The 16,462-nt window shown below is 44.6% G+C and overlaps 2 protein-coding genes across 4 annotated transcripts in view; both read right to left on the minus strand.

The window, feature by feature from the left end:
• Nucleotides 1–16,462, minus strand: part of HTR5A (5-hydroxytryptamine receptor 5A) — a 292,809-nt gene that overhangs the window by 169,975 nt on the left and 106,372 nt on the right. The gene's annotated exons all lie outside the window — the stretch shown is intronic.
• Nucleotides 528–14,233, minus strand: INSIG1 (insulin induced gene 1). 2 transcript variants are annotated; one of them, XM_082192597.1, is made up of 7 exons: nt 14,064–14,233; nt 10,389–10,795; nt 7,277–7,401; nt 5,874–6,040; nt 5,208–5,307; nt 1,504–3,602; nt 528–1,437 (listed from the first exon to the last, which is right to left on the minus strand). In XM_082192597.1, the coding sequence occupies exons 1-6, from the start codon at nt 14,216–14,218 to the stop codon at nt 3,573–3,575; spliced, it is 984 nt and encodes a 327-aa protein (XP_082048723.1). In that variant the 5' UTR covers nt 14,219–14,233; the 3' UTR covers nt 528–1,437; nt 1,504–3,572. The 2 variants fall into 2 exon arrangements, with proteins under 2 accessions (XP_082048723.1, XP_082048724.1); XM_082192598.1 differs by lacking the exon at nt 528–1,437 and having other exon boundaries at nt 1,648–3,602; nt 13,932–14,070.

Consider the following 16,462-nt stretch of genomic DNA (forward strand, 5'->3'; position numbering starts at 1 on the left):
TTAAAGGTTACAGACCCCTGTCCTAGCTGATGCGGCGAGAATAGCTAATTCAGAAAGATGCTATTTAGGCAGATAACTGGCAGCCAGACCACTGGATTATTTAGCCTGGTGAGACATGCAGCTTGCTTCCACAAGGAAGATAGCCTCCATGGACTCTTCCTCGACAATACTTCCAGATTTGCGGAGTTTGTAAACCGAATTGTTTGTAAACAGGACTGTTCTTAAACCGAGGTACCACTGTACACAAGTTAGATGCCAATACAAGATAGAAAGACTGCCCTTGGGCATCTGAGTAAGAAATTTGTACATAACTAAACTGCCTCAGTTTGGATAAAGATGTAGAGCATGCCATTAGATAGCTTGATAGAATGCTAATTGTGGAGCTACCTGCCTCTTCACAGCTGAAAAGGCAGTTAAAATGAAGTGTTTGGGACAAGTTATTTAAGGTTTTAGCACTTTCCCCAGTCAGATAATTCATTGCTGTCATTCAAAAGGATTATAATATCTAAGTAAACAAGAGACAGAAATGGTTGTTTGAAACCTTTAATTTTTTTTAAAAAAAACCACCACTCACACACATTGTTGAAAAAAACTACCGAGTCTGAGAATCAAAGGATTCCAACCCAGAATAGTGCAATTCTCCCCCAACGCATATTTTTCCATATAACACAAATTCTGATCACTTTGGTTCAGATACTTACAAGTATTGGCAAGATTGAACTTCTAGTGTATATTTTGGCTGTCTTGTCAAAACACCAATTTACAAATAAAATACTTATTGATTTCATGATTACATATTTACAGTTACAATTGTCCTCTTTAGTTACATGGGGTACTAAGGTGTTGACATGGAAAAGTAGTTATTTGCCTCCTGTGCCACTGTATCTCAAACTAAATTTAGAGAATACGGTGGCTTTTGTCTTGCAGATACATTTTCACGTGGGTATATTCACTTGAGAAACATTATTGGACTATTTAGATTGGTAAAGAAAGGGTTTTCCCAAACCTTTTAAAAACCAATAAAGGCTGCAATTTATTATTCAGTAATACCACAGACTGTAATAAAAGTCCTTCAGTGTAGTTTGTACCTTACTGCTTCAAGTCTTCCCTATCTCCCCTTTAAGTACAAAGAAACCACAAACATTTTTTAGCATTTTCCAAAAATATTTCAGATAGAGTTGAATGAGCACTCCTTAGCTCACCTACAAGATGATCTGAAATGAACTCCTGTGTGCAACGAGATGGGAAAGTTGTTCCCTTACCTCTCTCCTTCTGTCATCTTGTGTATCTGATTGCAGTGTGCAAGGGGACTATGAAAGGTGTAGCTCTCTGGAGGAATGCTGCACTGTAAGGGCTAGTGGAAATATGAAAACAATTCTCCTCTAGCTTGGATTTTAATCCCATCAGGAGAAGAATTTCAGAGCTTGAAAATCTTGCCTTTCCTTTCTCTAGCTTGGATTTTAATCCCATCAGGAGAAGAATTTCAGAGCTTGAAAATCTTGCCTTTCCTTTGCAGTAGGCTTTTACAAACCCATAAGCCCCTGAAGTTAATTTCTAAGCATCCCTAGAGTTTTTGGACAATGATTCTCAAACTATGCTCCTGAGAAGGCACAACACACCAGAGGTGGTAGGAATTCCAGAGTGGGGAAAATATATTGCAGCAGATAGAACCACTTTCCTCCCAGCAACAGAGCATAGTGTGGCAGTCACCTCAACTGCTATGGTAACCATGGACGCTACCACATAGTAGGCAATATATGGGAGTTTTGGAACAGAGACAGCTCCTCACCAGATGCCTGGTTTTTGGAGGGAGTTCAATATGTTTAGTCATTTCAAAAGCCAGCATTACTACCCCAATCACAGAACCTTAGAATCACAGCAACAAGATGCATCTATATTGCTGTGTACAAGGATTCTGTGCACCCACATACCAAAGATCCAAGGGCTATCAGTAGGATGGGGGACCTGGAAGGTGCAGAAAATTAAGAAAGAGACCAGAGTTCAAACAGTTTGAGAAACACTGCTTTTGAGGAGGTTTCCTTGAACATAAACTGGAGGAAGGGTTTTTTTAGACTCAGTTTAGAACCTAAACAAATAAGAAGCCGCAAGAAGCTAAAACAGAAGAACGTCTAACTGCCTATTACAGAAAAATAGTCAGAAAGAGTTCCAGTTGTACACCATATCTACAAGACTGGAGTATTTCTTTTAAGACCAGGGTTTAGTAGACGATACAAACTAGCATTACTAGATAAATTATTGCTGATTTTTGCCTCCATGCAGCATTGAAATGAGTTCAAAACTCTTCTTCAATATCACCAAGAAATACTAAAGAGGAGACAACAAGGCTCAGATTTCTCTCAACTGTACATTGCACTTTACATTAGGTCAGCTGTTGTCTATATTATTTGAATGAATATTGTGCTCACCATGAAACTACTAAGAAACATCCAATGTGTATTGTAGTGACAAGCACTCTTCCTTACAAGGCAATCACAGATTGCAAGTTCTATAGGGTTGCGAAAAACGAACACTAAGCAGTGATCTGCTCCAAAACACACTGTAAAGCAAAAATCATTTAATATAAGCCTTAAGTAACACTGTTGGCCTGCTCTGCACCTGTCATGGCCTCTACTGCTTGGGCCCTGAAACTAGTCCAGTTGCCATATAGTTTAACAGGAATCACATAGGAATGCCCTCCTCTTAGGCTGGTGTAACACTCCGAGGACAGGCTTATCAGTAAAGTCACTTGAGGGCCTGCCCAACAGAGTTGCAGTGACATACATTACTGAGCAAAAATCAATTTTGGCTGTGTGTATCCAATAGCAGGGAAGTGGTAAGGGACCACGCTATCAGTTTGATAAGCAGCTGACAGACCTATTGCTTTTCTGTCTGCAAGATAGTTTGCTTCCCACTTCCAAGGAGAACAGGTTTTCAAAAACCACAAATCAAAGCACTTCAGATAAGTACTCCTGTGCAAAGCACACTGAAATAGGTAGAGTTCCTTACACGTCTCTCCTTTATTTCAGTGGAGAAAGCGAAGAATGTTTTCCAAGGGAACTGTGATTTGTGCCTATAGTTATTATTCCTTCGTACAACATCTGAAGGATTGTACCTTTTACTCTAATCGCCTTCATTTTAAGGCAACCCTATGTTAAAAGGACATTTTGATAAATACTATTCCTATTAAACCCATCCATGTACTCCACCTTTCAGCACCAACCAACTTTCTTTGGGCACTTGTACAAAGCTTGTAATTATAAGTTTTGTTTCAAGGCTTTGAAATATGGCAGCTGGTTCAATGACTTCCAACAGGAACCTAGCACTTGGGAGAATGGCCACCAAGCATGGACTTGCTATGCATTATGTCTGTACTGACTTCTCCCACAGAACAGTCAAACCCAGAGGCTTCTAGGAAAAAACATCAAGGTAACCTCTTGGCTGCTCTAAGGTGAATAAGCATCTTTTCACCAGTCATTTGCGCAGGAAGCTCACGCAGGTTATTCAAGAAGAAAAAAATTCTAATTCAGATTCAAGAACTGATCTTCGCCTGCCTTCAGTGCAGATCCAAATATTTAGTCACTGTGAGGCTTCTCAGGAACACCCTGTGGTCAAAACCGAAAGTGTTATTGCAGTTTAATGTTTAACATTATGCTGAAACCTAGCTGCATTCCTGTAAACAAGCTAAACCTGCACCAGCAGTTGGTACTTCCAGGAGAATGGGGAAGAGACTTACCATCACTGCCGTCCCTGACATTTGCCTTTTGTTACTGTATGCCTCTGGAGTAAGGATATGGGAGCCAGATATCTGGGTACCTGTCACCACAACGTGGATGTGCTATGTCATACGCACACACCTGCATGTAGTGCATCATGTGATGTTGTGTGCACTATGTGCAGGTGTGTGTGTGTGACATTGCACATCCACGTTGTGGTGGGGGACAGCTCCTCTTCCTCCTCCTCTGCAGCCAGCAAGGTACCCTTTTCTGTGGGGAGGGGCTCGGACTTGGAGGCAGAGAGACTCTGCCTTTGCTCCTGAGCTTCCCCCACTGGGGGAGTCTTGCTGGCTGCTATGGAGGGTGGAACTGAACTGCTTCTCTCTTGGAGGCAGCACTGCTGCCACCTTTTCTCATTGACATTGTGGGTGCCAGGTCCCCACAATTATATTATTGTGGGTGCTCAAACATCCATGGTCCCCTGGAGTTGGTTCCCATGCACCCAAAAGACCAAGGCTAGGATGATGTACTTCAGGTCACGTAGGTCACGCCCTCATAAAGTACCAGTTAGATAGATAGATTCTTTATTGTCATTACACTAGTGCAGCATTGCACAAGTGCAACGAAATTGGATGCCAACCCTTAAAAACAACAAAAACAAAACAACAGCAACAACCAACAACCACCTTCCAGCCACACCCACACACCACACCCATCAAACTCCCCGGTCTCACTATCGAGTTACAGCATTCAAAAAGGCCACAGCTCTTGGATAAAAACTGTTTTTCAGTCTGTTTGTCCTAGACTTGATGTTTCTATACCTCCTGCCAGAAGGCAGTAGTGCAAACAAACTATATCCCGGGTGAGATGGATCCCGCAGGATATTGTTTGCTTTCCTAAGGCAACGGGAACCGTACAGTTCTTCCAAAGTTGGGAGAGGTTGACCAATAATCCTTTGGGCTGTGGTTATGACCTTCTGGAGCACCTTCCTCTCCCTAGCTGTACAACTGGAGAACCAAGCACAAATACAATATGTAAGTATGCTCTCTATGGAGCCTCGGTAGAAGGACACCAGCAGTCTCTCACTCAGATTGTTCTTTTTTAAAAGTCTGAGGAAATAAATTCTCTGCTGGGCCTTCTTCACCAGAGCAGTGGTATTTGCGCTCCAAGTCATGCCCTGATCCATAGTCACTCCCAAAAACCTGAATTCCGCCACCCTCTCCACCCGTTCCCCGTTGATATACAAGGGCTGAATGTCCGCCTTTTTCCCCCTGTAATCCACCACCAATTCCTTAGTCTTAGCCGTATTGAGAGCCAGATTGTTCTCTCCACACCAACCACAGAGCCGCTCCACCTCGTCCCGATAGGCGGACTCATCCCCTCCCGAAGTTACTCTTATTAGTCACCAAATAACATGTCCTGCATACAGGTTTAACACTCATCAACTTAATTTCCCTTTTAAAAACGGCTAAACACAGATTGTATGATAATTACCATAGCTAGCTGCCGTCCTATGTTTCCTACAGTCACACCTCCCGAGAAAAATATGCATGGTAACCAAGACCGGATGTAAAGGAAATCTGGGGATGTATACCTAAAGAAAGATATAAGAAAGTGAGACATGCCTGCAGTTCTAATATCTGTGCAACAAGGTTTGTCTTTTAATATGAACACTTAGCTATGCTGGAACAAGTGGTAGTTCTGTGAATTTCGATATTGCCATCTTACATTTTGTCAGCAGAATTAAATATCTGATTGTAGAAGATACAGTTCTATTTGTACAGTCACATCCTGTATTATTACCACAGGGGTGGTGAAAGGGATTAAACGTCTCATGCTGTGTAAATAGGGAAAGCTTACAGAATGCTTAGAGGGATAGAAATTGAACAATTCATGTATTCTCTGCACAAAAGTCTCTTTCCTATTTTCTCAATGGAACACACCTAGAATCAAGCTTAAAGTGACCCAACCATTTAGCATAAAGACATTGTAATCTTGTACAAGGCAGCAGCACACTATCATTAAGACAGAGTGGCTTATAACTCTCATTTTTAGCAGCAGAGTGGGCACACACCTTTTGCTTAAGAATGCAAGTCAAATTTAACTAATTTTTACTTTAAAATAGTTAGACAATTTAAAGTCACAAGATGGGATACTTACTGATAAACTCCATTATAGACAAGGAACTGTGTAATCAGAGTAGCTACAAAAGCTATTGTAATTCCAAGACCAAGACCACTTCTTGAACGATCAAATGTCCACCAGAGACCCAGTGACAAAGCTGCCAGGGTCAAAGAGAGTTGGATATTGTTTGCAAAATCCAATTTCTGAGAAGAAAGCTAAGGAAAATTCTGCAGCCTTGAAGTCTGACAAGTTTCTTCTTGCTCATCATAACAATCTTCAGACACAGCCAGATTTAGTTTTCTGCTTCAGTGCTGTTAGATGGTGTCTATACCATCACCCCTTTCACATTTTATTTGTCTCTTGTGTTGCATACATTCCTCTTTTGTACATGTATACCTGTATATGCAGTATACAAATGCAAAAATCACTTCAAGCAAGGGTCAAAAGTAGCAAATGGGTACCATTAGCCTGCAGGGGACAATTTTTCCCACAGCTTCTTCCAAGATATAACGAGGACCATTGCAAGTAAATTAGTGCCTCTTCAAATAAGGTGCTAATTTTCTTGTAATGAAATTCAAAGTGAACTCCTGGGACATATCTGAAGGAGAAGCTAGTGCAAAAACACTAACAAGCTTTATTTGAGAAAAAGGCAAATGCTACATATTCAAGGATGTACCCTACTCAACTCTACTAACAAGTGAGGATTTGTGTGTGTGAAAATTTCAGACCACCAATTGAGTGGAGTCTGTGACATAATCTAATTCTATCCCAACATCCCAGATCTGTTCTTCTGCTAAACAGGCTGGGCTGTAGCAAACTAAGTTTTACTCTGAGTAAACCCACTTGAAATTAATGGACACAATTAACATACTGTCTCATCTGAGTAACTAATGGAAAGGATTACTCGATGGGTCTACTCTGAGTAAAATTTAGTTGGCTACCACCTGCTCTTTTATTTTAAATCTCCTTTTACTCACAGCACTACTAACTTTGTATGTGTCTTATAAACCACCCCAATCCTCAGGACCTTTTAGCTACCTTAGCGGAGAAATTTGTGTTAACTGCAGCTGCAGCCCTAAGAACAGCAAATGCAGCTGATACAATCAGCAATGTCCTACTTGCCACTATAAAGCCCTTGTCTCGCTATAGGCAGACAAGTGGTTTCTTTGTGCCAGTCCAAGAAGCCTTATCCCCGATCCTTCAAAGCATTTCCTAGTACAGGATGTTGCTGTGAGACACACAATCCATTTCAAGTGACTATTCTAGAGGCACAAGTCCAGAAATAAGGATTTCAAAACGCAGTTATTTCTCCACATTCATGCTGAATTTCTCCACATTTCGGTTGAAGTTGGTCAAGTATAGACTGACAAGAACCTTAAAAATAAATTCCATTATAATTACACCAGATATGGACATTAATCACATCATTCTAAGGATACAGCACTTGCATGGTTAATGCCGACAAAGACTGCTATACACCGCATAACACTGGCCCATTCTCGCTTGAATTTGTGAGGCTCACCAAGATGACTGTCAATGCAGGGATACAGCAGGCCAATAACAGCTGTAAAAGAAGAAGAAGAAATTGTTCATACAGTTTTAATATCCAAGCTGTTGTAAATATAAATCTATTCAGCACATGCCAAAGTCTTATGCAGACCAGAACCCATTTTCCCTACTGTTGTGTCTGCTAATATTTCACAAATTGTATAGTGTTTCACATATTCTTATGTTATGCTTCAAGATGTGGGACTATGGTGGAACATGTATGAATCTTAAAGTTACAAAAGGAACTCATTTCTTCCTGTATATACTACACTGCTTATATTAAAAAGAAGTTTGTTTCTGTCCCTTGGTAGAAAATGTAAGCCTCAGGTAGAAGTAGAATCAATATTTTAACAGTAATAATTAGCTGCCTAGACCAAGAGCCCAAATTTCTTCTGACTTTTTATTAGAGATATTTCACACACATCCTCCCTTCCTCTGAAAAATATATCCACATGGAACACATTTAAGTACTACTGAATTTTTTAAAAATTCAAAGTTCAGGCATTTGACTTCCACAGCACTTTTGCTAGTTAACAGGTAAACTATTGGCTGTAGGCACCACTGAAGAATGCATTCTAGAGCAACCAGCCAGTTTTTATTAGCATAAATTGCTTCCAATCATTCCAATCATTCAGATTGTTACAGGACAGTGTACACCAGGGGTGCCTAATGTGTGGCCCTCCAAATGTTGATCAACTCCACCTCCCAACATCCTTGATCACTGGCCATGCTGAGTAAAGCTGATGGAAGTTGGAGCCCAATACTACCTGGTAAGCTGCCAACACACACAGCAGCTGCTTAAATAGCCTCATCTGGTGACTTGGTTCCCACTCACTGCCACACATAAAGCTATTTTCCCACAGTGTTTTTCCCCAGTATGAAGAGTTTCCTTATCAACATGGCCAACTGATGCTGGGCTGGAAACTCTTAATGCCAGACAGAACTATTGCTCTACATGTTTAGTTACAACAACAGGAGTACAGTGGTACCTCGGGTTAAGAACTTAATTCGTTCCGGAGGTCCGTTCTTAACCTGAAACTGTTCTTAACCTGAAGCACCACTTTAGCTAATGGGGCCTTCTGCTGCCACCGCACCGCCGGAGCACAATTTCTGTTCTCATCCTGAAGCAAGGTCCTTAACCCAAGGTACTATTTCTGGGTTAGTGGAGTCTGTAACCTGAAGCGTCTGTAACCCGAGGTACCACTGTATATTAAAAGGTTAAGTCTATTTCAACTGGCCTCTGAGTGACAGCAGTTAATATACAGGCTGGAACAGGGGTCGGCAAGGCTTACCGGGCATGGGCTGGATCACTCCCGCGGAGATCCTCCATGGGCCGGACCGGCGCAGCGTGATGGCGAAAATCACATCTGTGCATGTCTGCGGCGCCAGAAATCACATCTGCGCATGCCCAGACACTGAATATCAAGCCTGCACAGAAGCGATTTCTGGTGCCTCAGAATAGTCCCCACGTTGCGCTAGTTTAGCGCAGTACATGGGGGCTCGCTGAGCGGGTGGCTTGGTTCGGGGCCGGCTCGTGGGCTGGTTAAATGGCCTCCGTGGGCCACTTCCAGCCCATGGGCCTTAGGTTGGCGACACCTGGGCTAGAACTTGGTTTTGTTTCATTTCAGGGGGCACACATTACTATGCGACAAACACTGGCTGTTTCTGTGTAGCATATCTGAAGATCACTGCTTTACTCATGATGCAGAGAGGTCGCTAAAACTGAAGCCACCCATTTTGAGAAACACATACATATATATCCTGCTCTAGGGAAACACCTGCAGCCAAAGGGGCAGGTGCCACCCTGCACTGGCAAGAGCTCTTTTTTGTACTGCAGAAACTTATTTGAAAATAAATTTTATGTTGCCAGAAAATAACATCTCGAATTCAGACAGTAATCAAAAGGAATGGCAGTAGCCAGTATGGTTCTGAGATTGGGTTAAACCTTCATTGCATTAAAAATCACAGAACTGCAGAGTTGGAAGGGACCCCAAGGGTCATCTAGTCCAACTCCCTGCAATGCAGAAATCTCAGCTAAAGCATCCATGACATGATGAATTTTTGGGGTAGCTTGATAAATTTAGGCTTTTCTCCTTCGTCTCTTTTCTGTGTTGCTCTCTTCAAAAGTTTTACCAACATAAAGATTCATGTTTACACTTCAAACATTTCTGCCAAGCATTGCAACATTCTACTTAATAGAATACAGCTGTGTTTTAATGCTCCCCTATAGTGCCATTTGAATCCACTGTGTAGTTAAGCAGCAGGAGTTGTTTAACATTCAGCTATTTGTTCTGCTTCTTTATATAACAAAATAGATTTCTATTTTAACTAAGCGTTTTGTCCTAGGTATGCTACAGCTTTTGCAGGGGGGCGGTGCAGGAGGAAATCCCCTTACATTTCTGCTGGCAAATGAAGCTGCTGCAGCTGCTCTCAGAACAGGCAGCTAGCCAAGCTTCACTTCCCATCCTCTGCTGCCACAACATGTGACTTCCTTGTTTTTGATTCAAGTATGTGGCATGTTCAGGCAGGCAACCAATAGGAGCGAGAACATGCGACTCACCAGTTTCAAAAGGGAACCAATCATAAGGCAGAGAGTGGTGATGAGTCACGCAAGCTCCTGTGCTAAAACTTTGACAGACAATAGCTTGGAGGAAACTCTTCCCTAATTCCAGGGCTAACCACAGTGACAACTCTTAAAGCAGCATCAGCCCACGAAGTAACCTGCTATACATCATCCCTGCTCTTTCCTAGACGACAACATGCTTCTGCTTAATCCGATTGTTCTCTCAATTTGCTCAGCAGCTAGATGGCATTAACAAAGCATGCAGACTCTTAAGTCATGGCCAAACCTGAAAAGAGTGCAGCAGACTCAAGAAGCAAACCCCAGCAAGTTGCGGGTCTCAAATACCACCCAGCGACAAAATACAATCCAATGTCTAGAACTGCCAATGCCTTCTTTCCACAACGATTCCCAAACAACCAAAGTTTAGTCTGGTGACTTACCTGCTGCTGTTCCACAGCAAGGGGGCACCCACCAAGCAGAGGAGAAGATTGTAGAAATGACCTCCTCGGGGAAGAGTGTTACGTTCCTCTGGATCTGCAGCAGGTTCAGCACTAGGGCGAGGAAAGTGCCAACGACAAAGAGCACCAGGCTCCGTTGCACTACGTCCCTGCTCAAGTTCAAACTGCTGCTGGTGCCACTGCCAAGGTTTGAGCTGCTTGGGTTCCGCATGCTGTGGCTCACTAGTTTTAGAGGAGAACTCGAGACAGACGAGCTCAACATTTCGCCCACTTTGGCTGCCAGCCCTGTGGCACTTCCACCTAAGGGGGTTCTCTGCCTTCTCCTGGCAGTACAGGAACAACTCCAGGTATGATCTTCTGTTCTGGACACAGGCTTCTCCATGAGATTTCTGAAAGGGGCATCAAGAAGTTATTAGTGTCAACATTAGACTGCAAAGCCAGCCATCAAGTATGCCATGTGCTTTATCCGTGTAACTACTAATGGGTTGTACTTGTCTACCATGAGATATAGGAATTTTCTTTACAAATGAGAAGTCAGGGTCAGAAAAACATATGGAGAAAATCCAACAATCCTATGGTCATCATCAGTACTTTAGGAAGTAAGAATATTTTATAGCCTTGCTTTGGACACTAGAGAATAGTTAAAGAGTTCACTTCCATGTGAGGTGTGGAAGCCCAAGACAATTTTTGAATATGGGTAATACTCCACTGATGGATAGGATACACTGTAGTTAATATAGCATAGTAGCTAAGAGAATGAGTTGCAACCTAGGAGGTCATTCATTTAAGTGATATCTCAGTCATGATTCACAAAGTGACCTTAAGGAAAGAACTCTCAATTCTCATCCCATGATGTTGGGATAATGTTTGTTTACCATGCAGGATTGTTGTAAGGATTGTTCTCATAATGTATGCAACTGTCATTCTGAACACCGAAAATGCTATATCGCTTGCCATTACTATTACTATTGCAAAACTTTCTAAGCAACAGTCTATGTAATGGCTGGAGCGCTTGACCAGACTGAGGAAAAACAGGTTCAAATCCCCACTCAGCCATGAAGCTCAAAGTGTGACCTTAGGCCAGTCACCCTCTCACAGTCCACCCTATCACATAAGGCTGTTTCAATGATAAAATGAGAATGGGACAGGGGACCATGTGCACTACCTTCAGCTTCTTAAAAGGAAGGGTAGGAATATCTACCTAGAGCTTTAAACATGCCCCTACATCATGACAAAATTATAAACAAGCATATAATAGCATGTTTTCACAGTGCACATGAAGTTGTCAATTGCCATACAAACAGTGATGCTTATATAGTGACAAAAATACTGGATCCTTTAGATTCTTATACATATTAAGAGAGTAACACCAAGCTGTCCCAGCATCAGTGACCTGGGATAGTTAATCAGTACTTATAATACAGATTTTCAATGGCTTGGTCTAATAGCTAAAGAGTTCACAATTTCATTTTCCCCCTCCAGCAGATTACTAACATCTCCAGTGAGTTGGCCCTTCCAATTCAGAAGAGAGAAAACTTTGAAGTGCCTCAAAAGAGCATTCATTACATTCACGATCCAGAATCCATTCTGATGTTGTAAAACTAGACATGCTAGATGATCAAAATAACACATTTTGCTTTATAAAAACCTATTGCTTGCATAGCAATTTATACAAAGCTACAAGCAGCCCTTGTTATTTGTACAGACACAATATGAAGACAATGCCCTGATCTGGGAAAACCTTTGTTAAAGTTTGGAAGCCGCTGCCCAAACACCAAAAAGAAGATCCTAGCAAGTTCCAATAGGCACGTGGACGTCTTAACAGCAGTATAGGTAGTCTGTTAGACGTCCACGTGCCTATTGGAACTTGCTAGGATCTTCTTTTTGGTGTGTGGGCAGCGGCTTCCAATACTGCCTTCTTTTAAAAGAAAGCAGTTTTGCTACACCTTAAAGACTAAAGTTTTATTATAAAATATGTTAGTCTTTAAGATGTCAAAAGACTGCTGTTGTTGCTGCAGCTGACTAACATGCCTGCCCCTGGAAATTATTTTAGTGAAAAGTTTTATCAACTGGATATTAATCTTTATCCACCTGAAGCTAACGTTATTTCTGCTACAGTCCCCTGCCCTGGGAGGGATTACTTGAATTGTACTGCTTCCTACTGCTGGAGGGCAACAGGTCCAATTTTTCTCTAGAATCAATAGCCTGACCATTCTCTTTCCCACATATGAGAGCTGGGTGAAACCCAAACCAAAAGTGCAAGCATTCATTCCTGCTTTCATTCCTGGGAAGATTTCACCAGAGAGAAACTAGCCTTTCAGAAAGCTAGGAGTATTGAATGCCTATCAGGAGCAACTGATAGTTGATCTATGATCTGTCCTCTACCCTTGTGTTAGGTTTTTCAAGTATCTATTTAGATCTTCCATCCCCATTTATTGAAAATGCTTGGGGAGGACTTAAGTACCCGCTACCCATTCTTTCTGGAGAACTCTTAGATCTTCACCTGTAAAATAATGACAACAGGGTCAAAACTCCCAAGTGCTGAAGATTCACACATCCCTTCCATCTCTAAAAATTACAATCCTATGCATGCATACTTAAAAGAAAGACCCACAAGCCCGTGACAGCTGCTTCCAAGGAAACAGACAAAGAACAGAATCATAGAATTGTAGAGCTGGAAGGGACCCTGAGGGAGGGTCATCTAATCCAATCTTCTGCAATGCAGGAATCTCAACTAAATCATACATGACACGTGGCCATCCCAGGCCTTTTGCCAAGTTTGCTGTCTATGTGATGATTTGTGTGTGCAAGTACTCCAAAACCCACCCTGCCTTAACCCGGCTCCTACAGATACATAACACCTTCATAGGATATGCCTGTTGCAACCAACCAAGGTGGGGAAGGTGCTGGCAAGCTTTTATCTTCCACACAGCTATATCTGGGGCTCACTACTGCTTCGAGGATCCGCCTAGAGGGGATCAAAACGAGGGGAGCATTTTCCACCGTCGTCCTCCTCCTCCAGCAGCGGCCAGGCTAGATGACCGCCGATTATTTTACTGCAAAAGGACGCCTTTCTTTCTTTTTGTGCAAGGCACAGAGAACAAATGCGGGAGGGGGCGAGAGATAGGGCTGCGTGCTCGCGTCTCCTACTTGTTGGGTATCCCTCCTCCTGCAGGGGCAGGGGCGAAAACGCAGCAAAGGGGCTGGAGGAGCAAAGCTTTGATCCCCAGCGCCGCCACCCGCGCTCCCCGGTGAGAAGACCACCAAGGAAGGACGAAGGCCGCAGCCATTTCTCTCCTTCCCCCATCCCCGCCATAACCTCCTCCTCCCCCATTGATTTCCCGGCCCCGTCAGCACCTACCACCCGGAGATAGACTCCCTCTGTATAGGGAGGCTCCGTGCCTGGGACTTACGGTCCTCAAGGCACCCGCAGCCGCCTCCATGAAGCGGGCAGGTGGGGGTGGAAGCCCCCCCCCCAGCCGCCCCTTTCCCCTACCCCTCGCTTCTGCCCGCCCGCCTGCCTACCTGCTCAGCCGGGCTCCGTCTCCCTCAGCCGCACAGGTCCCTCCCTTCTCCCCGCTCGCGCGCCGCCAGCGCCTGGCTGAAAGGCTTATAAAGCGGCGAGCCCCGAAGTCACGTTACTCGCAGCCGACCTACCCGCAGCCGCAGGGCCGGCCGCGCCAGAGCCCTCCCTCGCCTCTCTCCGCGGGAGGGGGCGCCGCGGCGCTGACGACTGTATCGGCGGCGGCGGCGGCCGAAGGGGCGGGGGGAAGCCGACAGGGAGCTTTCCTGGGTAGCCCCGAGAACAACATTTCAGTCTGGTGAGGCCGCTCCAGCCAATGGGAGGCAGGCGGCCCATATGACGTCGGGGACACACCACTCGCCCGCCCTCAACTGACAGCTCGCGCGCTGACAGGGCGGGAACAGGGGTTGGGTGAGGTGGCGCTTCCCGCGGGGAGGGGGAGGGACGGGGACGGGTGTCCGAAGGGCGCGCTCGCGACGTGCCGTGGCGCGAGGCGGGTTCGCTCCGCACGGAACGTTCCAGCCCCAACTGCCAGTTGGCGGGCCTTGCGCAGCGCCCCCTCCCGCCCACGCAGTTCTCTCGTGTTCATAACTAGGGGAGACTTCGGTTTCCATATCTATCTCTCTGTCTGTCTGTCTGTCTGTCTGTCTGTCTGTCTATCTATCTATCTATCTATCTATCTATCTATCTATCTATCTATCTATCTATTACCTAACTTAACTTATTAACTACGGCTAGTTTTCTGCTTTCAGGGAGTAAATGGGTTGGCTCCTCTTCGTCGTCCCTATTATTATTATTATTATTATTATTATTATTATTAGCACAATAACCCTGTGAGGTAGAGAGAAAGTGGCTGGGCTCAAGGTCACCCGATGAGCTTCACGGCTTGAGTTGGGGTTTAGCACTAGGCGAGGGTCTCCCTTGAGGCTTATTAAAAATACTTCAGACTGCAGTCTGTGAGGCTTTTTTATTTTTAAACAAAACACCTTCACTTTCTTTCTGTTTGTACCCTAAAAATCACCCTCCCCAAAATTGCCCTCCCACGCAGGATTAAGACCTTTAGAGGCCCTAAGCACTTAAAAGGTTTGGGTGCTCCCATATAGATCTAATTCAAAATATAAACAACAATAAACCGTAAAATAAACTTCCATTTCTTTAAATGAAATGAAACCTACAGTAAGATGGAAAGTAATGTTTATTTTTGTATAAGTCCACTTTGCTTATATTAGAAAAGTTTTTATCCTACTTTTTCTAATTGCAAAGTCTTTTATCAGATCCTCAAAACGAATCATTCTACTCATGTAAAAACACGCTGATTCGCAGACCGTCCGCGGGCCAGATTTAGAAGGCAATTGGGCCGGATTTGGCACCTGGGCCTTAGTTTGCCTACCCATGTACCAGAACATATGAGGCAGTGGTAAGGTGTAGGTGAAAGTTCTTCTGTACAGTAGAACTTTACTGGTTTAGGTATTACTAAATGCAAGTACTTGGGAGATTATCAGCCTCATCTTGTATGTTTCTTCCAGTGGCGTAGCGTGGGTTGTCAGCACCTGGGGCAAGGCAAGTAATTTGCGTCCCCTAACCCGTGGATTTTAGCACTCGAGTGCGAGCGCGCCCCCCCAGATGTTGCGCCCGGCCCCCTGCACCCCCCACGCTACGCCACTGGGGCCGGGGGCGAGCGAAGGAGCCAAGGACACCCCCCCCAAAAGGCTCAGCAGGAATTTATTAAATTTATTATTTGCGGAGCCCCCTCCAGATCCGGGCTTGGCGCCAGCGGCGCCCCCTTCTGGCGGAAGACCCTCGCCTGCCCACCGGCTTCCTCTCGGAGGGTTTTGGGGAGCGCAGGGCGTGGCGAGGCCCCTCGGAGCTCTCCTCCCTCCCAGTCGGCAGAAGCAGCCGCCGCCTGTGGCTGGGCCAAGGGGATGGCGTCGGGGTGCGGAGGCTGCCTGTGCCCGGCCAGGCGGCGCCGGCGCGGCTGCTCCTCCTGCGAGCAGTGAGTGGAGCGCAGCCGTGGTGGCGGGGGGCGCGCCCGCGCTAGGGCGCAAAGCTGGCAGTGGCAGTGCGGAGCCCTGCGGAGGAAGGAACTTGTCCCTTCCCTCTGGACTCGCGCCCCCACAGATGTTGCGCCCGGTGCGGCCGGCACCCCTGGCACCCCCCACGCTACGCCACTGGTTTCTTCCCCTGGTCACACAGATGGATTTAATTGGGATCTGGAATTCTGAGGTTATAACACAAACAGTTCAACTGGTTTTCAGGACTCAAAAATTCTAAACAATTCTAGTTCAAGACTAGAGAGTTAAGGTTAACTTTCCCATTTTTTCTTAAGGCCAGCTTTTCCATTACTTTATTAAATGTTTGTCTGACAGGAAATCGGTAGAACATAGTTCATCACTTAGAAAGCATTGGTATGCAAAGCTAAACATGACTGTAAAGACATCAACTCTGGGCAAAGTTCATCAGAGTTCTTAATTTCAGTGAACCTTTGTTGCAATGAAGCAATAGGGAAAGCTTGCCAAACAACACTAAAAGGGAC

The sequence above is a fragment of the Podarcis vaucheri genome (assembly GCF_965113315.1).
Source record: "Podarcis vaucheri genome assembly, chromosome: 12".
Classification (NCBI taxonomy): domain Eukaryota; kingdom Metazoa; phylum Chordata; class Lepidosauria; order Squamata; family Lacertidae; genus Podarcis; species Podarcis vaucheri.

Bases quoted from the DNA above. Each gene is read 5' to 3' on its own strand.
- INSIG1 (XM_082192597.1), bottom strand. From the start codon at position 14,218: ATGTTGTTCTCGGGGCTACCCAGGAAAGCTCCCTGTCGGCTTCCCCCC. The intron at 10,796-14,063 runs GTAGGTCGGCTG...TGCCCCTTTCAG, and splicing joins GGCCGGCCCTGCGGCTGCGG to AAATCTCATGGAGAAGCCTG. The intron at 6,041-7,276 runs GTATCCTTAGAA...CTTTCTTCTCAG, and splicing joins GCATTAACCATGCAAGTGCT to AAATTGGATTTTGCAAACAA.